Consider the following 25,773-nt stretch of genomic DNA (forward strand, 5'->3'; position numbering starts at 1 on the left):
TTTTAACGTGAAATAAAAGAAGGAGAAAAAAGAGAGAGAGAGAGAGAGAGAGAGAGAGAGAGAGAGAGAGAGAGAGAGAGAGAGAGAGAACCCTGGTTTGAAAAAAAGGGGGAGTATCCAAAGGTGAGGAAGGGAGAGGGAGCGGATAAAAAGAAGAGGAGAGGAAGGGAAGCGGATTGCTGCAGCTCATTCGAGTCAACATAACGCAGGAGTTTAATTCCTCCCCTCCCAGCCGCACCGTCCACAATGACAATCTAATTAGCGGTGCGCCAAAAAAAAAAAAAAAAAAAAAAAGAAAGAAAGAAAGAAAAATTACGCACAACTTTTTCTTCTTCTCCAGTCGTTTTGCCGGGTCGATCCTCGCCGGTAAATATTAAAAAGGAAAGAAAAGAAAACCGGTGGATCATCGCTCATCACTCGGACCTCGGATCTCCTGCGCACGCGACCAAGCACTGGTCTTTAGGGGAGGGGGGCGTCTGGATCTTGTGATGGGGGCAGTGGCTGAGGTCGGGAGCTTCGCCAACGGGTTTCTGGATAGCTTTGGAGCCGCTTCGGCTTCGGTCGGTTCGCATTTCGTTCTCACCCCAGCGGGGGCCGTGGACTACAACTCTGCAACGGGACTGATGCTGGGAGGACAGCCGCTGCTGCAGCAGCACCATCACCACCAGCAGCAGCACCACCAGCAGCAGCACCAGCAGCAGCACCACCAGCACCAGCAGCAGGAGAACCTGGTGTCCGCGGAGAGGCTATCCCGGAGCCTGGCGGACCTGAGCCATCTGAAAGGGATCCTGAGGCGGCGGCAGCTTTACTGCAGGACCGGCTTCCACCTGGAAATCCATCCGGACGGGACGGTGGAGGGTACCAGGAAAGACCACAGCAGATTCGGTAGGGATTGTAGTAGCAGCAGCAGCAGCAGCAGTAATAGTAGTAAAGGAGAGCGCAATAAATACACAAATAAAAACGAAAACATAAAAATCTGTGCAGTGCCATGATTATATTTAATAAACTGGGATCACTTTAAAAACAAATAAATTTATATTTAAACTAGTCGGGACATTTTAGGAATAGTGCAGAACTGCGTCATTTACATCACAGCACGCAACACTCCGACACTCAAGTCATGCAGGATCATTTGCTCATCATTAATCCCTCTGATGAAGGCTGATGCTGCTCTCACTCGAACATGTTCTAGCTATTTGTTCCCAGAGAGAAACCTTCCCTCTCGCTGGGACAAGAAAGATGCTGGGATTTGTCGGCGTTTTGCACATTTCTGCTGTGTCCCCCTGTTTGAGGTTCGGGTCAGCAGCTCCTCTTCATCACAGTGGACTTTTGCCGGGGATCGCTTAGTGCTTCCCGGGATGCGGAACTTCTTGTTCTCGAGTCAGGCACTTCCACCACTTGACGCAGTTTGATGCAAGCGCGTCTCAGGCTCAGTGGCAACTTTTGAGATGGGCGATATGGCTCACTGCCCAGGGCGCTATTCTACCGCGGGCGAATGATATCTATACATGCACGCACGCACGCACGCACGCACGCACACACATATATATATATATATATATATATATATATATATATATATATATATATATATATATATATATATATATATATATATATAAACATGGGTGGTTCTACACGGGGGACCAACAGGGGCCAATGCCCTGGTTATCCTGTCCAGTCACTTTCTTCTGATTTTCATTGGAACAGAAACAGCAACTGATTGGTTGCTGGGACCACGTTTTGAATTCACACTTTTACTTTTACAATGAATTAAAAAGTTAAAATGTTGCACTTGTAGCTTGAGCAAAATAGGGCCACAGTTGTCATCTGATTTATACAATATTAGTATATGTATATATCAGTATTACAATGAAACAATAAATTGTATTATTTCATTGTCTTTGTTTTGTGCCTCAATTTAAAAAACTAGGACACCCTCCCTGCCCCCCGTATTCAATCTGGTGTAGAATCACCAGTGTCCGAAAGCGTTGACCCATGTTGGTCAGAAAAACGTCTTTACACACTGACTGTTCTCATGCACACATGGTGCTTTAAAAATCATCACAAATTTGTTTTACTTGACTTACTTTACTTGAGAATCATATATTTCCATGTTTGACTTGAGTAACAGTTCAGGTGCTCTTTGGGGCCTGTTGGTGTGAGAGCACCAAGCAGCTTCTTAGTCTGCTGAAGGTTTGGGACAGATCTGTGTCAGAGGTCATTATAGTCTCATGTTTTTTTTGTTGTTTTTTACACATATGGACACTGTTCTTCCATGTTTTTGTATACCTAGATGTAAATTTACTCATTTTCTTTTGCCTTCGCAGGTATTCTGGAGTTCATCAGTCTTGCAGTTGGACTGGTCAGCATCAGAGGGGTGGACAGCGGCCTTTACCTCGCCATGAACAGCAAGGGGGAGCTGTATGGATCGGTAAGGATCAAACATTTAGTAAATATACACTCAGTGCTGATTTCTGCTGCACGATTCTCTTCATCTACACAGATCAATAATCTACTGTGGTTCTATTGCCAAAAAAAAAAAAAGAAACGTTGAAATGCTTTTCTGCTCGTGCATTTTTATAAATTGTATTAACCTCAAATTGTCTTTTTAGCAAATCTCTGTGTAGTGGATAGTAATTCAGTTAGATTTTTGACAAGTTCAAGCATTTTAAAATGTGAAAGTGGGTTTTTTTGTGCAACACAAACCTAACGTCCCTTATTTTTTCCCACAGGAAAAGCTGTCAGCAGAGTGCGTTTTCAGGGAGCAGTTTGAGGAAAACTGGTACAACACTTACTCCTCAAACATCTACCGGCACGGGGAGAAAGGGGCCTTCTATTTCGTTGGGCTGAACAAAGATGGGACATCGCGGGACGGAACGAGGTCGCGACGGCATCAGAGGTTCACGCACTTCCTACCGAGGCCCGTCGATCCAGAGAGAGTCCCAGACCTGTACAGAGACATACTGGGACAGAGCTGAGGGTTAAAAGCCATCTGTGCCCTAACGCAACCAAAACCGGTCGAAACAGGCCAACTGAGTGCGCCGAACATCATCCCTTTCCTTTTTTCTTTGGAGACGGAGGATCTTGTGGATCTGGACGGAACAGAGTCGCGAAGAAAGCACCGAGTCTAGTCCACGCTGTTGGGTTGGAGAGGGAAGGAAAAAAGTCTGGGATATGAGAAGAAAAACGCAAGAGAACTCTAACAAAGGGACACAGAGGAGGTTCCTCAAATGTTCCTCAGTGGCCTACGGAAAGACCCGGGTGGCCAAGAGGTTATTCTTTTTTTGGATTTTTATTAGTTTTCATTTGATAAAAATCCAAATACATGCTCAAATGGACTGGATCTGATAGTTGTGTGATTAACCACCAGCTGCTGGTAGCCTTTCTGTCTGCTGGGACTTTACTGCTCCACTACTGTCAGTAGATGTTTTAGTTGTTTTTTTTTCTGTCTAACATTTTCGAGGCTGCTATGGCTTGTTTGTATTACAAAAAAAAAAAACCCACACACACAATAGTTTAATGCACTGGAAAGCAGCCATGCTTGTTCTGGAAATCAGCTGCTGCTCAGAAACTACCACTGCTCTGCAAAGTTCGAGAGGATGACGAAACGAGAGACGGGTCTTTTTGGTTGAAACACAAGGGACTCGTTCAGTGAAGGAATTTAGCTGTTGTACACCCGACTGTCTGCAGTCACGACAGCGAGCGTCTGCCATCAAAAAGGCAAACATTTTGATGGATTTTATTATTTATATGCTTGTTTGTTTCCCCCCCTTAGGGCACACATTATTATATTTATTTCATATATTTATTTATTTCAAGAATATATTTTTACAGGTATGAGATGAAATAAAACAAAAATACCCTGAAAAACGGATGAGATTTTTTTGTTGCATTTATTACATTTACCTATTACATTTTTTTTATTAAGTTTTTATGCTTTTTGCTTAAATACTGCTAAACTGATTTACAACTCTAATATGTATGTAAAAATCTGCATTTGGGATCGTTATATTACTGGAAGGTACAAATGAATCAAAGTTTCAACAGACCAGCCTGAGCTATTCCACTCAGAAGAAAACAAGAACTGGTTAGGATTTTCAGAAGCAGCACATGAACCACCAAAACCAATCAAATAAACTGGAAGATACTGGAACACCACCGTCCCAAATAAGAACTGACCTTTTACAAAATCTTCCCAGCTTGTCTGTCTGTAGAATCGACTCATGGTCAAAGACAGACATATTTGGTCAAAATAACTACAAGGAAGCTTGGAGAAGTCAGGGCGAGGCTTTCAAACCTAATCATGAAGCACAGTGGTGATATGATCATGCTATGGGGCTGCTTTACTGTCAGTGGTGTTGTTGCATTACACAAACAAACAAACAAAAAAATCCATGAAAATTAAGGACTTCCTCCAAATTCTTCAACTTCACCTCAAACGAAAAGCTGGTTAGGTGAGTGTTTTAACAGAACGATTCTTTAAGCACACATCAAAGCTGGTTCTGATATCCCCGACCCAAATGGCATTGAAAAATGGTTGACAGACTTGAATGAGGACGAAGACTATGTGTGACCAAGGAAACCAGTAAGTTTAAATCATTCAACCAGAAGATACAAAAAGTGTATCGTTTCTGTATACACAAGATTCAGTCAGGGTGGATTTATACGTTATGTACGCACATCTCTTGAGAAGTCTAAAGTTTGTGCATCTAAAATTAAGATCTTTAAATTCATAGAAAAAAAGTAAATTAGCATTTAAATATGCAAATCACGTCTTAAATTTTGTCATAGCAAGGCTTTTCAATCTTTCTCGCGTGACTTTCCTGTCACCCAAAGATTTGAGTCGCATGCAGATGTCTTCACTGCGTCCTGTGGCTTGTGGTGGTTGAGGCTACCACTACCTAGCTGCTAATATACCTTTTGTTAGCTACACAGCTAAGTCTTTTAGGTCTCTTATGGGTATGTGGAAATGTATTGGCAATTGACAACATGTGCGATTTTCTTCCGTAAATTTCTGTCATCGTAAAGAGTCTTTAATCTGTGTTGGTGAAACTTGCAGAAGATGTATGTATCCTTCCAGCCATCTAAGAGAGAAGGAAAATCCTCAACAATTTCAAATTTGTGCATCCAGGTCTTAATTTTGAAAATTATGGAAGCTGCACGTTTTATCATCAGTTAAGGAAGAGTTCGATTTTGTCATCAGAAGCTGAAAATGTACATAAAAGTTGTTTCAATGATGAGTAAACTTCCAAGGAAAACAGTAATTTCTTCAATTTCTTCAATGCTGTCTAAAAGTCTTCTTCTAATGCAACACTTGTATTATATAAACAAAATCATTATGTCACTTTGCTATTTTAATTATTTCCGTAACCTTACCAAAGTGCCATTTTAACACATTTTCCATGTAACTATGTTTAGGATCACCACAGTCTTTAAAAGCTAGAAATGACAGAAAGATAGGTAATAAATAACACTAAATCATTTGTGAGAGGAGCCACGCTCCCTCTGACAGACACTGCAATTAGCAGCGGGACCAGAGATCTGCTGCTCTCTTTCATCCTTCCTTAGTCATCCACCTCCATCTCTTTTTAACTTCTTGTGTGACTCACCTCTTGGTCTGGATAACGGTGAGCAATACAGAAGGCTTTAAGAGAATAATAAACCTGAACCGTGTGGTGAAACATCAAGCCAGTACAGGTGAGAAAGTGCGCTGATGTCACGATGTGGCAGCCTCTCGAGACCAATATCCTTCATCAGAAGCCACAGTAACCCAAATAAAATAAGCGTGACTTACTTTGAGATGATTGCATCCGAAACCTGGAACTGTAATCATCTTGGTTTTGTTCATTCTTGATTTGGGCAGCAGAAACGGTTTAATTGAACCTCCCAGCAATGATCCAGTTCCTCATGACTTTAACATTTGAATCACTTAAGTCTGCGTGTCCTCCACATGCAGACCTTAGAGAAACACATTTCCTTCTGAAACAAATTAAAAGCAGAACAAGGAGCAGATTGTGAGTATGAAACGTCATATTTATATCTCAGAGAAACAAACAGTCATGGATAAATTATGAGACATTCCTATAAACTCTGATCAGCTTTAAAAAGCAATAAATTAAAGGTAAGCAAGACGTATTACGAATTGTGCCAACGGTGATTTTGTTGATCGTACACATTTGCAGGTAGAGATTATGACTGGGCAGTAAAAGACAAATGAGCTTTAAGGCTTTCTGCACACATTTAATAAAGCTACCAACACATGTAACTTCAAGACGGCGTAACTCTGACGCTATTCTATTTTTCTTTTTTTGTTTACATTTTGTCAATCAGGAAGTTGCATTCAGAGGTTTTCGTGCCATTTCTTTCAGTGGGTCTTGCGCCCCCACAGGTGAGGAAGTAAACAGGTTTTTCACAGGGTTTGGATTGTTTGCAGTGCGAAAGCAAACCACACCAGCTAAAAATGTAAAAAAAAAAAAATTCCCACTTTGGTCCCCAATCCAACCGCGTCTACCAGACTATCGGGCGTGAAAACACCCTTAAATGGAGGTGAGACTGAAGTGAACGACATTGTCTAAGACAAGTCAGGAAGATGTTTAATAAAACTCTGCAGTGTGATTGTGTATGATTACTATTCCACGTCACTCAATCGAAATGATTGCTCTGTGTTAAAACATATTATCGGAGCAGCCCTTTCTTGTGACACCTGTGCTCTCAGATAGGAGAAAACAAAGCCTCATCAGCCTCCAACATCTGGCTCGTGTTGCCCAGATGCTGCGGAAACAACATCCCTGTGAGGTTCGCCTGCACAGCTGCATTTTACATCAAGGAGACTTCGTCATTTGCAGGTCAGAGCCAGCATACAGGCTCATCAGCTCGGCAACATGTTGCAGATAAGATTACAGAGCGCTGCAGCAGCAGGAGGAGGACGGAGATGGCTACATTGTGTCTAGTTAGGGCTTGGTTCAGTCGGTGTGTGTGTGTATACCACTCTGATAGGGGCGGACAGTGCAGGATAAGAGGGATGTGCAGACAAGCAGTGCTTGAGTACCAGCATGTGGCGCGTGTGTCGGACACTGATCTTAAAGCTGGGCTTACGCGGGGGGAAAAGAGAAAGGTATGAGTTGAAAGTTTTGCAAGGAACAGGTGGGTTTCCAAAACTAAGAAAAATATTAAAAAAGTTAATGTGGGCTATTGGTGTTTGGCAGCCCGGCAGGTTACAACCTTTTTTTGAAGTGAGGGAGTGTGTGTATGTGTGCGCATAAGTGCATTTGCACGGAGGTGGAGGCATGTTTATGTGAGTCAAAGTGACTGCATAAATTCATGTCAGCACAACTTATGTGTGTGTGTGCGTGTGTGTGATCTATAAATCTGTGTGAAGGTGAGCCAGGGGTTCTCCTGACTAGAGGGCTGTCTGACTGATGTGTGAAGGCCCGACTGTGTGTGTGTGGGTGTGTGTGTAGTGCCGAACGTCCGCCCCCGCTCCACTCTCTCTCTCATCTGTGGGGTTTTCCACTGACTGGTTAGATCTCCACTGTGTGATCCTGCAGGTAATGTTCCACAGCATAAAAAACAAGAAAACTACGCAAAAGTTCTGAAAATTCCTTAGACGTTGGAAATGCTTCATCAAAAAAACCCTTCTATTTCCTCCCATTAGGTGTGACAACGCTGTTAAAAAGTATTTGCACCCTCACAGATTTTAGAAAAAAATAACATGAGTAAATACAAAATTCAGTTAAAAAGTTATTATTTATTAGGGGGGGAAGCTAACCAGACCCCATGTGGGAAAATAATTGTTCTCTGAGTCTATTAGATTTGGGGTCTGCTGCCTTTTGTAAATGAAACTGGACCGGCAAAGTTTTGAAAACCGCACTAGAACGCCCCCTGGTGGATATTTTGTTATGTTGTTTTGTGACGCTAAAAAAAATCAAATAGATCCAAGATGGTGGAACGCAACACCGAACAGTTCGTGGAATTCAGCTGATTATTATCTTTACATGTTGCGTTTCAGACGAGATTTGTTCTAACTATTGTTTAATTGTGAAAATAATAATTGTCTCTGTTTTATGTAACGGTGGTATAAATAATTTGTATGCTGAAATCATTTAGAAATATGTTTTTTTTATTTTTAGCTCGCAGCAAGAATGGCTAATTTGCAATGTTCGTTAGCTAATACCAAGCCTTGTATGGCCAAAATGAGGGCAGTGCTCAGAGGCCACTCTTCAATAAACAAGTAAAAAAAGAAAGAAGCTTGGCTATTGGAGCGTCGTTGTCTGGCTGTCTAGCTGCTGAAAAATCAAAAACTCAGGATGAGGACAGCACAGGGGGTATTAGGCAAGATCAACTTTTTTGAGCTTTATATCATGTTATAATGTTATTCCCTCATCAAAACATACCTGGAGCATTTCTTTGATTCTTTTCATGCAAGTTAGAGAAATACTAAAAAAAGAGAGAAATTCTCCATGGCAACCACTTGGCGGTGCTTAAACAAATTGCTCTCACAAAGCTCCTCTTTGAAGATGTGTCTCAACTGCCTTCCCCCTCACATGCTTTTCCCTCTCAGCTCCTTCAGACTAGCAGCGGCAGCAATTAGCAAACACATGGTAGAACTGTACATCAGCTGAGCTCAGCATGATTTAATAGAGAAACATTGTTGTGATGACTTCCCGAAAGCGGATTGTCCAAAAGAACAGGAGCTTCTTAAAGAGACAGAGGCCCAATTTGAAGGCTTCAAATTACAAAGTCAAATTTCTTTTATGTCACATTTGATTAACACAGTGCTTTTATAACAACTAAAGGGAACATAGAGCTATAAAATGCCACTAGGTGCCTGGAAAATACATACCACCTCCCCTTGAGCTATTAGTGCCACTGGCTGTGGGACCAGTTCATCACTGTGGACGAGCTCGACCCCACTTTCCTGTGCAGAATTATTTTATTTCAACCACATTAGAGGGTGTTTGAGCATTAAACGTTATGAAAGTCATAAACTTTTCATTCAGTGCTCAAAGGTTGTCCTTCTGATTACTTTAGGAACAGAAATTGTGGAGCAGGAGCTCCATCACTCAACTACCACAGCCATGTTCGACTGGTAGTTTGGCCAGTCAAACTACTGGCCAGTCACTCACTCCTCACAGACTGTAAAGCTTCTACTTAACTATTTAACTCAATCCACAGAATATTTTCTGAAGAGTCCTGGGTATCATGTTTTTCTTTTTCTTTTTAAAGCTAATGTGAGACAGGCCTGTTTGTTCTTTTTGTTCGAAGGCGGTATTGATCACCGCTCCCTTTTCGATCTAAGCGCCAGTGTATGGCGCAGTCCACACAAATGTTCTTGCATGCTAGCACTTCCCTGTGCGTGAGACTAATGCACCAATGAATGACTCAGCAGATATCAGACAAAAAAAGAAAGAAAGAGAGAAGGAAACACATGATGGGTTCTTCCTAAAATTCTTAGACATATGAGACAGCACTGATGCATTGCACCTGAATGAATGACCTAATCCCCCTAACTATGACCTGCCCACCTGCAATTACATCATTATAAACCTTGATTGTGCAAAAGGAAAAAATCCTGCAGCAAGATAGAAAAAAAAAGAAACAGGGAACACAACATCAACATGTTTTACCTGCTTTTGGCTTTCACCCGTAATGATCAACTGCATTTGAAGATGGTCTTTTAGACCAGCTTTTGTTGTTTTCTTGCAAACTCATAAGTAATTCGGTCCTACATTTGGTTTTCCAAACGGATTTAATCAACTGATAAAATCATGTCTCCGATAGGGTCCTGTGAGATTGTCAAATATTTTCAAAATATTACAAATAAATTGCAGTAAATTATTTCAAAAGCTGTGATTATTCCAGATTTCTGTGAAATTATAGGGAAACAGAATCATGATTTGAATTTTGTATTTTTGTCTGCTTTCCTGCATTTGGATTCATCCTGCCCCCTGAATCAATACTTTACAGAGCCAACTTTTGATGCAACTACAGATGCAAGACTACAGGGTTACATGAGTACTAGCTTTACACACCAAAAGACAAAGAAAAAAAAATCACATTCTTCTTTGTAAAATAGATGGAGGTCGGTCAGGTTGGATGGAAAGTGTCTGTGAAGATCAGTTCTCGAATCCTGACAAAGATTCTGGTTTCAGCTTAGACCCAGATTTAGACTGGACTAATTTAACACATGAAATATGAATCTGCTTTTTGAATGCGCAATGAAACTCTGATGTGAATCAAAAAGGTGAACTCTGGTGCGCCTGAAATCATAGGTCTCCGTTTGGTTGAAGTGAACTCGACGCGGTTTCAATGTGAATGCCAAGCGGACCGGAGATCACTCCAGAAGTGGGGGAAAAGAGTTGACGAAGATCAGACATTCTTGCTAAAGCTTTTAAAAGAGGGTGTGCTTTAACTCTGCTATAGCTAGGAAAATAATGTGACGAAAGCACCTGTCAGATTGTTTCGGAGCAAACAACTGAGTCAAACCACATCACAAACGAGTAAATAAACCAAATGTCTGTGACTTGTAGCTCCACGCCCTGCTGTTCTTTTCTCTATGCTTCAATGAAAGAGTGTTAGCTGACATTTCTGACACGCTGCAGATGGAAGATTCCCACTGCTGCGCATATTTTCAGCCCTGTGATCACCAACAGCTCAGCAGCTACAGCTACATGAGGCTGAGCAGAAGGCACATCCCAGGTCAGATAGTCTAACCACCACTTTCAACTCAGACCACAAATTACATAAAACAAGACGGTTTGGGCATAAAGGAGGACGATTAACACAAGCCACATTAAAACGTTTACATCAAAAGTCCCGTCTCTCATCGTCATGAACATTACTGTTGATGAACATTTTACCTGCTCCCAAATTACAAAATGAGCTTGGTGCATTAGAAATAATCATTTGCTTTACACATCCGAAACACTGTAATTTGGCAGCGTGTATGGAATCTTAAAATCAAAGTTTGTTTACGATCGGAAACAGTTTATACTTTAATTAACTCAGATGACTGAATTGTGTCACTCTACAGTTCGCATTCACTCTACTTCTGTTGTAATTTAATCATTAATTACTAATAGTCTGTTCTTTTTGTAACGTTTCTCTTGGCTATGTTTCCATAGTCCCGTACGTGTCTGCAGGGACTATGGATGTGTCATCCAATCAGGTTTCAGTCTCTATGCACTACCAGGGACAAGCTAATCTGCCTAAATCTGTCAAAATCAAAAGTGTGGTCATACTTTAATAAAACTATTGCTGGGTTGCAGACACATGACCGGGATGACACGCGAAATTCAAATGGAGGTCCAGAAGTGGATTTCCCCAGTTCAAAACAAAGCAAAATTGACCACAACCAGTAGCTAATGCCCTAAATGGGCTGGAACAGCGGTCTCTCGAAAAAATATGCATCTATTTAGGATATGAACTGTATTATCTCGGTAAAAAAGACTTCTCTTATAATCTTTAGGATTTACCCGCATCGAGGTGATCAACATAACTAACTACCTGGAGCTGCAGACCTCATATTATACGATGAGTCAGAAGAAAGTTTTCAAAAGCTTGGAGAATACAATTATTTAACTTCAGGTTGGGTCAAACAATTAGGATCAATTGGATCAGTGAATTGTGCTATTTTAAGTAATTAGTCTACCATAACGATGCTATCGCTAACAATGAACTAACCCATGTTATTTTATGAGCTTGGATCTCCTGGTAAATAATTTATTTAGCTTCTGTAAACCCAAATTCATGCGTTGTACGTTAATGTTGAGTCGCTGTAGGACGCTGGATTCAGGTCCAATGTAGGTCAACGATTCGCTCCGATCTACAGAGACTCCGTGTTCGTGTCTGTTCGTGACCAGACACGAAGCATGTGGGGGAATAGTAACAGCTCACTGTGACTGTATGGCCGGATAGGTTATATTTAAATTATTTATATATTTTTTTCTTTTAAGAATGAAAGTCCCACTGAATAAACATTATATTTTCTGTCCGTGACTCGGGACTGAGCTAGCTGCTAACAACATTAGCACTCTGAGGACAACCATGCTAGGACATAAAAATAATCTTACCTTACATATGAATGCTTGTCTTTCTAAGTAAATGTCTGATGAAATATCTTAAAATTTAACTCCCTTGGCACCAACTACCATCGAAACATGAAAATAATGTTTATCTTTCTCTCTATTTGAACGGTCGTACAGGACAGACTTTAGACATTTTGATGCTGGATCAATAAATAGGCTGCATTTACTTCCTGCCCTCCATCTGCATTGGGTGACTTGCTGTCATCTGAAACCCAGCAATACAGCAACAATTTTTTTTTTAAACCAATCAGCTTTCAAATTTGCCCCACTGGGCCAACTAGAATGTCCACAGTGTCGTCAGAGGTTTTCTGGCCTCTGATTGGATGGTCAGAGCAAAGCTAGCACCTGCAAATATTGCTAGCAAAGACCGTCCTCAAAGATCTGTTGCTCACATTAATACTTAATTAATTTGTTTTTATTTTATGTCCACAATGTATGGCAGAGAAGGAGAAATTTATTTGAAAAAAAAAAAAAATTCAAGGCGGACTTTTTTCAGAAGAATTGGACATCGTTAATAAAATAAAGTTAAAGAAGCATTGAACCCTGTAACATGACCAATAGTGAGAAGCGGGCCAAACTTTGTACGGAATGATGTCAGACATTGAGGGTGTCCTTACTTTTCTTGCTTTGTTTGGTTGTTTTATTCTGTTAAATGAGTAGAACAAGTTTAATGTTTTTGTTACTTATGTGCAAATGAATCCCTTATTTAGCCAGAGGATAAATAAAGTAACATTAGACAACAATATTTTTGAACGTTTCTAAAGAAACAACAGAATTTTTAATTGGGTGACCTAATTATTTTTTTGTAACTTGACTCACTTTGTTTTTCATGTTTAACTCCCCAGAGGATGTCAAAAAACTTCACGTGTTTATGAAATACCAATTCTCTTCCTTCCAGAAATAGTCTGCAGTCCCCTAAATAACAGCCAGAGCAGCACTTTCCTTATCAGTGTTAAGCCAACCGGTCTCTGGGGAAACACACATATAAACACACACATGGTGGAAGTAATTAAAGCAAGTGGAGCTAAATTGAAGTATATTGAACTCATCTCTCACGCGCTTCCCGCTCTGTCGATAGATCACTCGCCAAGCGCTATTGACTGCCTCCCACTGCAAAGCCCTCTGTGCTCCCTGTCAGATGCTACGACGGGCATGAGATACACAAGATGTTTTAAACTACTAAATCACAGATGTGTTTTTTTTTTTGTTAATTTCATGATTTCCTTTTTTCTGTTACCTGATTCTTTACGTTTTGCTACCAGCTCGTCGTTTCCAAATCCCTTTATCTTCCCTCCTTCTTGCCGCGGTGGATAATGATTTTTGCCAAATGAAAGTCTTGCACTTCTCCGCCTCACTAGATTAGCGGATCAATGTAACTGCATTTGTGTGCTCACTGAAGGAGAGATGCTTCCACGTGTTCAGAGTGTACAGTCATCATAAAAACCCAATAACACAGGTGTTCCTACAGGGACAGGAGGAAAAAGTGACAGCAGAGATTTTCTCCAAATGGCAAAGGGGAGTAGAAAGTCATGGATTTTTTTTCTTTCTGCACTGAGTAATTGGTGTGGATTTTCCTCAGGGTCTTGACATGACAAATGTGTGTCAAACGCATCATTGATGGCGGAGGAGAAGAATGCCTCCGCTGCTCCTTTGAAATGCATTTCCCCTGTGTCTTCAGTCCCAACTGCTTGATGTGAATTCAGTTGAAGATTAATTGATTATCTCAAACGCGTAATCAATTCTAAGTGGGTCGACGTGTTTGCCTGCAACTGTGTGAGTGTGCTGTGAAGCTGTTTACACGCTCATATTTCAGCCTTCTACTACTTTATAAGGGGATTTCAATGTTTTAAAATGACGCACAACTTTAACCCTGCCAAATGCTAACTCCTGCGCACCTTTGTGTGTATGTTTAATATATTCTTGTCTTATGCTATTCGCTTCGTGCAGATTGTCTGGACTCTCGGCTGTTGACAAACGATTGTGTTCTGGATGCATGGACTCTGTTGAAGTTTAAAATTTTATCCAATTGCTAACACTCGGCCGCGATGTATGTAATGTTCCAGTTCACTATGAAGCTTACCGGAAATTGCCAACCGTCCTCCACAAGGCAGCTGTTAATGCTAATTCAATGTTTGGAAATGTGGCCAACATGGACTGAACGGCTTCGTTCACCTCCTGCACTGACTGCTGAAGGTACAGGTGGACTGCAATACTAAAACAGAGCAGGAAATCGATGTAATCGTTCACAACTTCTCCTTCTGTCTGCTGATTTGAGACAAACCAAGTGAAGGGGAGAAAGCCCAGGATGTGTGGTAAGTGACACTTTTTCTGATGGGAATAGCACAGAAAGGCAATGGCCAGACAAAAAAATGGTTACAGTTCTGTGAAACAACATTAAAAAAAAAACAAACAAAAAAAACAGGTTCCATTATGTGAATTATTTTTTTCCCCATAATTTCAATTTGCGTAATTCCGTGGTTAATGGAAACACAGCTTGTGAAGGCAGGTGAGGGAGTGTTGTATCTCTATTGGGTTATACCAACACTTTGACCACTTCAGTAGCTGCTGTCACGTTAAAACCCACCTGTGGCTATCAACATAATTAGCTAACAAGTGCTATTTACTTTAACTTCACACTCACATTTCAGTCGTCGTTTGATCACCATGTTCTACAACTTCCAAATATCCATCTGTCTTTAAAAGCAGCACCTGACCCATGCCCAGATGCATCAACAAACACTCGCGCACACACAGGTCCGGGCCTGCCGTTGACAGGCTTCTGCCCGCTGCAGAGGGCCTATCAAAGCAGCGCGGTTTCCTGCTGTTAGTGTGACAGCTCTTAAGCTTCACACATGAAAGACAGGCAGGGAAGTTCTTTTTTTTTTTTTTTACCAAACCTCACCTCAAAGCAACTGTGGGAATGGATGTGCATGTGTGTGGCGGTGTTTATGAGGATGTGTGTGTGACTGTTCTTTTCAGAGAGGTGTAGACAGCGGTCAGGCTGAGAACCTGCCAGGTTTCTAAAAGCAAAACATGACTTCACAACAACAGCGACCCGGGCGTCCTCGGGGCATCAGCCTGCTGCTCTGTGCTAACACAAGAACGAAAAGGGATCGCTTCTCACGCTTTTAGACGATCACAGGAGTTCAGACAGTGTGTGTTGTTATATAGGCTGGTGCCTATCTCCAGCGGTCTCTAGGCGAGGGGCTGGTACACCATGGACATAAACACAATGCTGCACATAAACAATGTAATATTTACATTGTTTTCAACATTGTTTTTCAGTCTTTGTTTTTGCTCTGACAGCACAATGCATTTTTTTTTTTAAAGAGGATAACCCTCCCGACCCCACTAAGGGACAAGGGTGTAAAGAAAATGGATGGATGGATGGATGGATGGATGGATGGATGGATGGATGGATGGATGGAGGGTGAAAAACAAACATTTGGTAGCTAAAAAATGATTGTATGCCTCCATTAAAAGGCTTTTTGCACACAAAAATTGTTAAAAAAATGTTAAGCTGGCTGCACAAAAAGTCTCTTTACTCCTTGCTAGCCAACATTTTGGGCCGACGTTACATTTAAAATCCCAGATATTACACCAATAACAGGAATTAGAAGGTAACCTTAGTCAGGAACTGTAATAGCAGTCATCTGGGATTTTTGTAGGACTTCTTTGTGGAAGTCATCAGGTTTATATGTGTGTATTTGTTTATATGGTTGCTAAATATCTGTTTAATGTCTGTCATTAGACATGTTTGTTGTCTCACTCAAGCTCCAATTACCCTCATCAGCTCGCCATCCGCGGAATAACTGAGATGACAATAAAACCTGATTCTAAAATGTTCCTGTTCAGGACACTGACTTCAGCTTTTTTTTTTTTTTTTTATTGACCAAACAGATTTTCACCTGACTGTGATCTTTGTTCTCAAGAATCCAGCTACTTCACAACAAAAACATAAAACACTCACACACACAGGTTTCACGTGTTTGATGGTGTCTTATTGTGTCACCAAGTGTTTCTGTTTAAATAGGGAGCGATTTGAAGGAGGAACCCGAGGTGTTTCTAGTGATGACAGCATACATACCTGAGGAGTTACGGCACGGGGGAGATGACACACAGTATGTGGAAAAGTGTCAGAGAGTTTGAATGTGTGCGTATGTATATAGATATATTTTTTAGATATGTTACATCCATTATTAGTGGTTAATATTATGTTTATTTATGGGAAATATCTCTGTCATATTTGGTGGTGTAGTATAACAATCGACAGCACTGAGAAGAATTCATTCAGAAAGTTGTGCTTTCATTAGCGGTACGTGGAAAATTGTCATCATTTCTCTGAAATGTCTTGTTCCATTAATAGTCATCACTCGTCCATCCATGATTTGTTGTATATTTAACATCTAATGGATCCTTGAACCGCCCCATTTTTTTGGTGACAACTTTTAGAATCAGGATGAATGTGATGCAGCGGATGAATACGGATATTGGACCGAATGGGGGAACCTGGGCAGACCCTATTCATACACGGGGAAACTCTACCACCGTGCAGCCCGTGCTCTTTAGATAGAAGCATAAAACAACTAAAACTACCACTATTAAAACTAAGCAATATTTAGCTAATAATAACTAATAAAAATGAGCAAATACACTTTATAAACTAATTAAAACTACCCGAATAAGACACACAGAAAGTCACAGCTAAATAAAACCAGGTAATGCTGAAAAATCCAAAACTAACTAGACTTCCCTTAACTAGCGCCCAACTCTCTGATAAATCTAAGATATCAGAGACCATGTTAAAGTCTACTGTGGCTGCTTTCTTCTACTGTCTTTATACTGGCGCAGATGTGATGGAGTGATTGCAAAAATGTTGCCAGTGTAAATGTGTTGCCTTATGGGGTTTAATAGGGAACTTAGCAACTAAACATACTGATTGACCAATGAGCAAGTCTGAGTTCCTCTGTAAAAGCTGGAGTTTGATCATCCTTCTGGAGCTTGAAAGTGAGAGTCAAGGTGGAAAACTGTTGCTGCCAGTCAGTCTGGAGACGGTCAGGAGGCCATTTCCAAACAATTCGAACGAAGCCCGAATTGTTTGGGCGGTCGTTTTCAAAGACCGTCCACTATTTGAAAACACTTAAGACAGTTGTCAATCTACCCAGGGAATCGTACCTAAAGATCAGACCATGCCACGCCCAAAATACCTGCAAGGAAAAGAAGGAACTAAAGTTGATCTTACACTCCTCAGAAGGCATGCTAACCCTTGACGTTCATGACACCAAAGGTTGTAGAGACAAATCAAGCATAGTTTGTTTGGAAGCATTGTCAGGAGAAAGTCTGTTCTCTCTGGAAAAAGTGGCAGCACATCTTAGGTTTGCAACATTGCATCAAAATTAGCCATCAGAATTATGGAACAAGGTCCGTTGGACATGTGAGACCATGATAGAGATGTTCGGCCAAAGACCAAACAAAGCACATTGACACAAATATCAACTGTTAAACTTTGTGGTGGAGGGCTGATGATGTGGGCTCGTTTTGTAGTCAGTCACTTGATGTGGACACTCCTCTGTAAACCGAGGCATTCAGGAGTCAAATGCGAGGCCATGGGTGTAAATGGGATAATCGACAGGAAAATGATTTGAAACTTTACAACCGAATGGCTGGAGATGAAAAGAAATGTGTTGCCTTGGTGTAATCAAACTGCAGCCCTCAACCTGGTTCAGGTGGAGGCCAACAGACCTCAACAAGCTAACGCAGTAGCTGTGGAGAAGAATTTTAACGATGTTCTCCGCAACAATGTGACGCACTAGGGGAGCTGCGCGGCAATTTTCAAGTTAATGCTGCTAAAATTGGCTCTGCAAGCCTTTAAATGACCCCGACTGTACACAGACAAGCAGATGCCGTAAACATGTATCTGAAAGGCATTAATTGGTTTCCTCTTTCTAGGTCCCATTTCTCCTTTAGAACAACAGGAATCCATGCTGATCTGGCGCATCGAGTCAGCACACGCTCGGCCCTCTGAGCATCCGCAGCGCGCTCGTGATTTATCTCTGAGTGACTTTGTACGTTTTAATCACTCAGAAGGAACTCATGCAGGCACACGTCGAGACTCAATGACAGGTGGGCTTGTGCAAGAGAGAGAGAGAGAGAGAGAGTGTGTGTGTGTGTGTGTGTGTGTGTGTGTGTGTGTGTGTGTGTGTGTGTGTGTGTGTGTGTGTGTGTGTGTCCCACATTAGTGCTTGAAGTCAGACGGTCCAGCACGTCCAGGGTCCCCTTTGAAGGTGTGTTCATGTACACAGACAGACACACACACACTGACCAGCTGTTTCTCTCTTCCACCGCGCTTTGATGTCTCGACTTTTTGAGTCGCTCCGTGTCCTCACCTGTTACTGTAGCTCCTTACATCCCCATCCCCAAATATAACATATGCATTACTTCTGAAATAACAGCTGATTTGCCACCAATGCAAGATTTTTCTAAAGCCTGAAATCTTGAAAGAATTTTACTGCAAATGCCTTTATGCACCACATATGCAGAGTGTTAAAGCTCTTCTCCGCAAAAGTAGAGGAAATTCTGAAATCCTGGGAAGCACGGAGATGCAAAATCAGACTTCAGGGGTGGAGACTGCAGCACATTGCTAACATGTTGATTGGCTCTGCAACTGTTGGCCTTCCATGGTTTATATTGGGATTTCATGTGGCCCCACCAACATGAAGTAGTACGTCACTGCAAAACGGGACGATGAAATGATTGGTTTACAGATTCCTTATTAACATAAATATAAACAGTGTGGTGTGTATTTGTATTCGGAGTGTGACATGTCATATTTCGGCATCGATCCGGTGTAAAGAGTAATAAAGAGTATCAGTATCTGCAATACTGATATTGATGCTGATGCTGACGCTCTTGATATGTCATAAATTCTCTGGCCTTTAGGTATTTTGTAGCTTTTCCTTTGAATTATTTTCTTAAGACTTAGGACAGAGCAACCCTCCCGACCCCACTAGGGACAAGGGTGTATAGAAAATGGATGGATGGATTGTGTGATGGATGGATTTGGACAAAGTTAGATGTGTCCAAAATACTTTAACAACATATTTTTCCATTTTCAGTTTAAGTGTATTTAATCAAGCACAGCACAGTGAATAATGTTACATGATAAAAAAAAACAACAAAAAAAACAAGCAGCCGTTGTTTTGTACGAAGTCAAGCAGCCGTTGTTTTGTACGAAGTTTTATTAGCCACATGCTAATTTGCAAACTCAGTCCTTGGTTGGAGCTTTATTAATATGACAAACAAAAGCAAAACACGTTTGTGTTCATTTTTTTCTAAATAAACAAAGTACTAAAACGTTGATGGAAAGGTGAATGAAGTTGAAAGCAAGACAGTTCTAGAAAAAACAACATGTTAGAAGCTGCAAAAGACGGTTGTGGACAACTCTAAATATTCTCGTGGTAGAATGGCCTAGTCCAAGTCCAAACTTAAATAAATCTGGAAATCTGTTTTGCATAAAAAAGGTTCTGTTGTTCATCTTTAAAATGTTCTATCTTCGGTAAAAAATACCCAATCAACGCTGAGCAAACTTTGCAACAATGTAAAGCAAACAGCAGCCGTTTGCAAGCACACGCAGTCACAAACATATCCTCGTGTCACTTAAGTATGATAATTATTGTTTAGATTCGGCTCCGTGTTTCTGTGTCTGCATCACCCTAAGTTGTCTTTTCTTCCACAGATGTTAATGATGTTGTTGTATTGTCGCACACAGACGCAGCGACTCTGCAGCACGGATCGGTTTCATGAACAAACTCTCGTCTCTGTCAGTAACACGCGCTCTGAAAAGTAGCTGACTGAACTGCGTTCAACCTTTCCCCCACCCACAACATTTTAAGATCAGTGAGTATTTAAAGTATTTGCACAAGGCTGAGGTGGAGTTAAATATGCCAGCTATGTTGGCTCAAACCCTGATCCACATATTCTTTCTTTTCTCTTTTTTTTTTTTTTTTACTGGAGCACTTTAAATTTTTCTGGATATCCAACGCATTTGAAATGTATTTTAAAACGTAGCAGATGCTTTTTGATATTATCAAACTTAACTTTGTGTAATTGTACTGCAGGTGGATTGTTTGACTAATAATATTTTTTTTTTTCCAATTTGGCGTATCTTGTGTCAGGGTTTTTTTTTTTTTTTCCCATTTTGCCAAATTTAGAAAAAATTCTTGACTCCACACACATTTAATCTGTCTTTGCTTTTTGGTCACATTTAAATTGTTCACAAATAACATCAGACAAAGATAACCTGTGGAAATTTGATAAAGTGGAGTTTTTGGATGAGTATTTTATTTTTTAGCACCAAAACAAAAACATTAACTTTTACTTTTTTTTTTCTTTTGAGCCATTCAGAGATTGACTTGCAGGTGTGATTTGGATCATAAGGAGCAAAATTCATGGTTAAATTCAGTTAATTTATTCAGGTGTTGAAGTATTAAAGCAGCCAAAAAACCACCATGCTACCACTATTATTTTTGATATAACATAATCTTGATATAATGTTCTTTTACCAAATTCTGTTTGGTAAAATAATATTATATCAGATATCACTAATAATCAGACACTTCCCAAAAAGTCCTGCTTTTGTCTCGTCGGGTTACAGAAATTTTTTGCAAAATTTCTGTGGGCCATTACGAAGTTTTTCTTTTCTTTTTTGAGACTGAGCTTTGTGTTCTGTCAGAACGGAGTGGGTTTCCAGTGTGTTTCTTATTGTTTAATCCTGAACACATTTAGTTCTCCTCCTCGACGAGTCGTCAGTGCTCTCCGAGAGTAACTTTGGTACAATCTCCCGTCTTTGTGCAGTTCATCGCTGCTCTGTGTTTCCTGCCAATAAACACTCTCACTTTGAATTGTAAAAGTTTAGGGAAAACCTTTGCAATCCTATTCAGACTGATTTATGTCAAGAACTTGTTTTTCCTGCAGAGCTGAAGCTGTTAAGCCTGCAAAGGCTGGGCTGACATCACATTAAACCCTGCGGGTGGGATAACTCTCAACACCACAGGTGTATTAAGCCAAAGATTAATTTTGGTTTGTTGTACAAAAACCATTGCAGTATTTTGCATAAAAATAACTGGAAGAAATAAAAGTGTCAAAAATGTGACTTGCTTGGGGCTTATAGTCACTTTTTTACATTAGTATTTAGGGGAATGATCAGTTTTACTACGCTGGCTTCTTGGTTATAGATAGAATTAGTAAACTAAATACATTCCTGCCGGCTCATGTGTTTTTTTTGGGAAATACGGACTCCTGGTGGGAAAAATGTCCCAGTTGACGATGACAACAGCTCAGGACGTTAAAAAACTGTGTTTTTAGGCCAACATTTTCCCATATGTAGCAATCTTCTTTAAATCATCTTCCCTTTGTCTTGGAGCCATTAAGTCCTTCTAATGTTACCTGGACTGTCTGTGGGCCGGCGAAGCTCCAGAGGTCCAGCCTTTGTCCGGGCCGGGGAGCCGGCTGAACAGAGGAAGCCCGTGTCGGGGGCCTCTCTGCTCAGATACACCTGATACCTGCCTCACGCTCCCCCACACCAGCATCCACTCACCCTCTAGTGTTCTGTCTGGACCCCCGAAACCCCCCGCTCTGCTTGTCTGCCTGCCAGCTGGCGCGTTTTTTTTTTTTTTTTTTTTGCGCACCGTCTAGAATGAAGGATGTTTTTGTGGACCGTGTCCTCCACGCTGCCCTCTCTCCGTCTCTTTTGTAGAGTCCATGTGGGCTCTTGGCTGTTGTCTTAGCTTCAGATTTGTCTGAACATCTTTGAAACTCCCAGCCCTGCATCTCTGCAGCCCCTCTCCCCCTCACCCAGCTCTCCCACCACTTCGATTCCCTGGATCTGGTTGATTCACAGTCAGATAATGACACTCAGCTGCTTCGAGGCCTAAATGTTGCTGAAGGTACAGATGTCAACCCAGCAGAGCAGGAATTTATTTAGGCTTTTTAAAGTTGAATTCTTTGCATTCTGATGTCTTGCAAAAGTATTCATAACCTTTAGACCTTCTAATATTCTGTCATGTAGCAACCCACAGGTGACTTCTTGATTCAAAAGTCTCCTAATTATTTCAATAGAGTTGATCTGTGTGTAATATAACGTCAGTGTGAATAGAGCTGACCTGAAGTCCTCAGAGGTTGGTTAAAAAGATTTATTTCTGTTGTAAAAACAAGTAAAAATACTGTAAGCTTTTCTAGTTTTCATAAAAGGAAATAAGATATTATCACACACCCATATGCTGCAGTGCATTCTGGGTAGAGCAATCTGTAAATCACTGTTGACTCAAAACATAATAATGTTGATTAATTTAATTTCTGGGCTAATAAAAAGCTTTTGAACAAAAATATGGAATTTGGGGCTTACTTACTACATAAATTAAAGCAAAAAACATGATTAATAAAAGGGAAATACTTTATGGACTTCTTAAAAAAATGTATTTTAAGAATATTTTTGTGAAAACCACAATTCGGAATTACTCCCAAGCTGCATTTCACACACCCCTTGTTTAGAATAAAGTACGGTCAACAGTCTCTCACGTAAAAACCCCGAAAACTCTGATATTTGACAAAATGTGAAAAAAGTTCAAAGCCAGACACGTGAGAGTAAAATAAATTGAGTTTGCTGGCTCTGGAGCCATGGTTTGTCTTTAAATTGCTCTCACTTTTTACTGCGCGTCACCAACGTGCTGAAGTAGCACCGCTGCTCTGCAGGGACACAGGTGGATTAAAAGAGGCTTCGCGTTTGCATGCTGTCTGACCGGACAAGCTCAAGGACAACGCACGGAAAACGTCCCATTCTCTTTTACAGCTGCAGTTTGGCTCCAGGTCACACATCGGTGTCAGGAGTTATCAGTCTGTAAAACGTATTTAATAGATTTTGTTTCACTCTTGGCCCACAGTTTTATCCTGACACGTCTGATTTTTTTAACAATCAGATATATTTCCTTTCTGCTAATGCGCTCTCCTAACATTTAGCATGTTAAGATTTTGGTTCAGTCACCAAAATTTCCACAGAATCGTGTATTTTAAAGGTTTTTTAAAAGAAGCAAGTGAACATCTCTCCTCATGGAGGAGCTGAACATTTTTTTCTACTTTCCCACATAACTGTAAATTACTTTTTGTGCATTTTCTGCTCTTGACCATCCGACTGTGCAAGCGGATGATGAATGGCTCGTTTCGACCTCACAGCTGTTGAAACCATTTGTCTACAGCCACTGTGGCTTTGTCAGCACAAACAAATGACCTATCAGCACAATCAGACGTAACCCAACTGTGAAGCCTCGTCGGCGCTGAGCATGATGGATTGGACCCGCGGTGAGTCTCATCCCGCTCATCAATGGGCAGGTATTGGAGCGGCATCATGAAATATTAACCAGCTGGAGCTAAATGGTGCTGTAACAAGTAGCGAGAAGGTCAGAGAGAGAGAGAGAGATGTTTGAAATGTACGAGGTCAGGATGAGAAGAATCACGGTCTGTCTCAGAATCCCCAAATTGTCTCATATCAATGTCATTTTTTTTCCCCAAAAAACTTATTGTTCCAAGTGGAAATTCCCACCATCTTTGATACGTAAAAAGTCAAACGACGCAGAAATGAAAATCTCTCACTCGTTCTCCTTTTGTCACTCCGGCCCACATCCTGTTGTGGTTCTGCTTCTCTCCTTTGATACCTGAGAGCTGCTGACTCCTGCAGACAGACAAGGCCCACCTTTGTCTTTGCCACACACTGGATCGTCCTTCTCTTTTTCTTCTTGTAAAATCAGAGCGAGTTTGTCTGTCCGTGTTTGACACACGCACGTACACACACACACACACACACACCTGCACCCACACACACACACACACAGAGTACTTCTCAGCATCTAATCTAAGCAGAGGGATGTTTCAAATATCCCATCTGTTTAAAGTGCATTACTGAGGACAAATTCTTGGCAAGGAATCACTGTGTGTGTGTGTGTGTGTGTGCGCGCGCGCATGTGGGTGTGCGTGTGTGTGCGTGCGCGTGTGCGTGTTTGTGGGTATGTGTGCGTGTGCATGTGTGTGTATTGACGCAGTGCTGCAGGATAATCTATACTAATGATTTCCCACGGACACCTCAAGTTGGTCTGAAAACCACAGAGGGGGAGGAAGTGGTGGTGAGGGAAAAGATCAAAGAGAGAGAGAGACGTGCATAATTTATTGTCTATAAATCACTTATTAATAACTTAGTGATCAGTTGGAAATCAGGGTAAAAAAAAAAATCAATGTTCAAGTGAATCGATTGTAGAGACTCTAGATCCAAAACATAAATGTAACTCAGGTACGTATTTTGAAAAGATCCAAACTTAGGGAAAAAAAACAATTTCATATTATGGGATTATTGTGTTTTTTTTTTTTTATCAATATTTGTTTCAAGTACTAAAGGAATTCTGCAGCTGGTCCATATTTAATGTTAGTTTTGTTTTTTAAATAAATCAGAAAGTGTGGGAACTTTAAATTACGAAAGCACAACTGGAATTTTGGATCAATTTAAATAGCGTTTCACTGGCGATATTTTCCCATAACATGTAATTACCCAGTAATACTTTTACATTTCCTGTCTGCTTAGCATCTTTTAATACAAAAACACGATGGACGGCCTCGGCGCTGTCCATCGTGCTTAGCAAGTTTTCTGGGGGAAACCCTGATCTCATATGACTTTTTAACCCCTGCATGTTGGTTTTGCAAGTAGGTGGGGAACTTTTAATCTACACAGTGGAATTTCCTCCGTCCGATTCACATCGTTCACTTTAGCCAATCGGGAGAATCCGTTCACACCCTTCAGTGTGTCCCAGAGGAACCATGAGCGCTTTCTTTCTGTCTGCTTAGAGAGTCAGCACACAGCAAACCCACAGAGCAGGAAAATGAGTCTGAACATGCGATCAACCTGCAGCCTTAAGTGGCTCATTTCCATCTCATAAAATTCACACATTTTGGCAATAAAAAAATAATAATAATTACCACTGACATGACAAAAGTCTCCTCACAGCAAGTCACAAGAAATGTAGTAAAAACTTGCATATTTACATTAAATCTGGACTTTGATTCAGTCATTTTGATCAAATTATTTGTTATGGTTTTATATCTCTTGAAGGAACCAAATGATCTTGAGACTGATTATTTACTTTTTTTTTTTATCCAGGGCTTTTTCCAACATAGCTGAAAGTCAGTCAGATTTGACAGAGGCCACCTGAACATCAATTTTCAGGTCTTGCCACACATTCTCAGTTAGATTTAGATCTGGGCTTTGACTGGGCCACTTTAATGCATAGTCATGCTCGAATCTAAACTATTAAACAGAAGTTCTTGCAGCTGGTTTAGGCTAGCTATCCTGTTGGACATTCCAGTCTTTTTCCTGTTTCCCTGCTGGAGAACAGCATCCCCACAGCATGATGCTGCCACCATCATGTGAGGACCGGACAGTGTTTTCAGGATCATGTGCAGTGTCAGTATTCTAACTCGGGTAACATTATTTTGCACCGTCTTTCCTTTACATGTTTGATTTGACGCTCTTGTGGCAAGTTGCAGAGCATATTGTAGTTTTGGTGATCTTCATGATGATGTTTGTTCACTAATGTTATCTTACACACTTCTGTGGGTGAAGCATAACAAAAATAACAACAAAATTCAC

At 40.8% G+C, this 25,773-nt stretch overlaps 1 protein-coding gene across 1 annotated transcript; it reads left to right on the forward strand.

Moving 5' to 3' along the window:
* Positions 1-102: 102 nt before the first annotated feature.
* Positions 103-3,514, forward strand: LOC106938621 (fibroblast growth factor 9-like). Its single transcript, XM_015020737.1, has 3 exons — positions 103-885; positions 2,331-2,434; positions 2,736-3,514. Exons 1-3 carry the CDS (start codon positions 489-491, stop codon positions 2,979-2,981), a joined length of 747 nt encoding a protein of 248 aa, XP_014876223.1. The 5' UTR covers positions 103-488; the 3' UTR covers positions 2,982-3,514.
* The last annotated feature ends 22,259 nt before the right edge of the window (positions 3,515-25,773 follow it).

Source organism: Poecilia latipinna, unplaced genomic scaffold (assembly GCF_001443285.1).
Source record: "Poecilia latipinna isolate Pla-1442-1.1 unplaced genomic scaffold, P_latipinna-1.0 Scaffold2645, whole genome shotgun sequence".
In the NCBI taxonomy this organism is placed as follows: domain Eukaryota; kingdom Metazoa; phylum Chordata; class Actinopteri; order Cyprinodontiformes; family Poeciliidae; genus Poecilia; species Poecilia latipinna.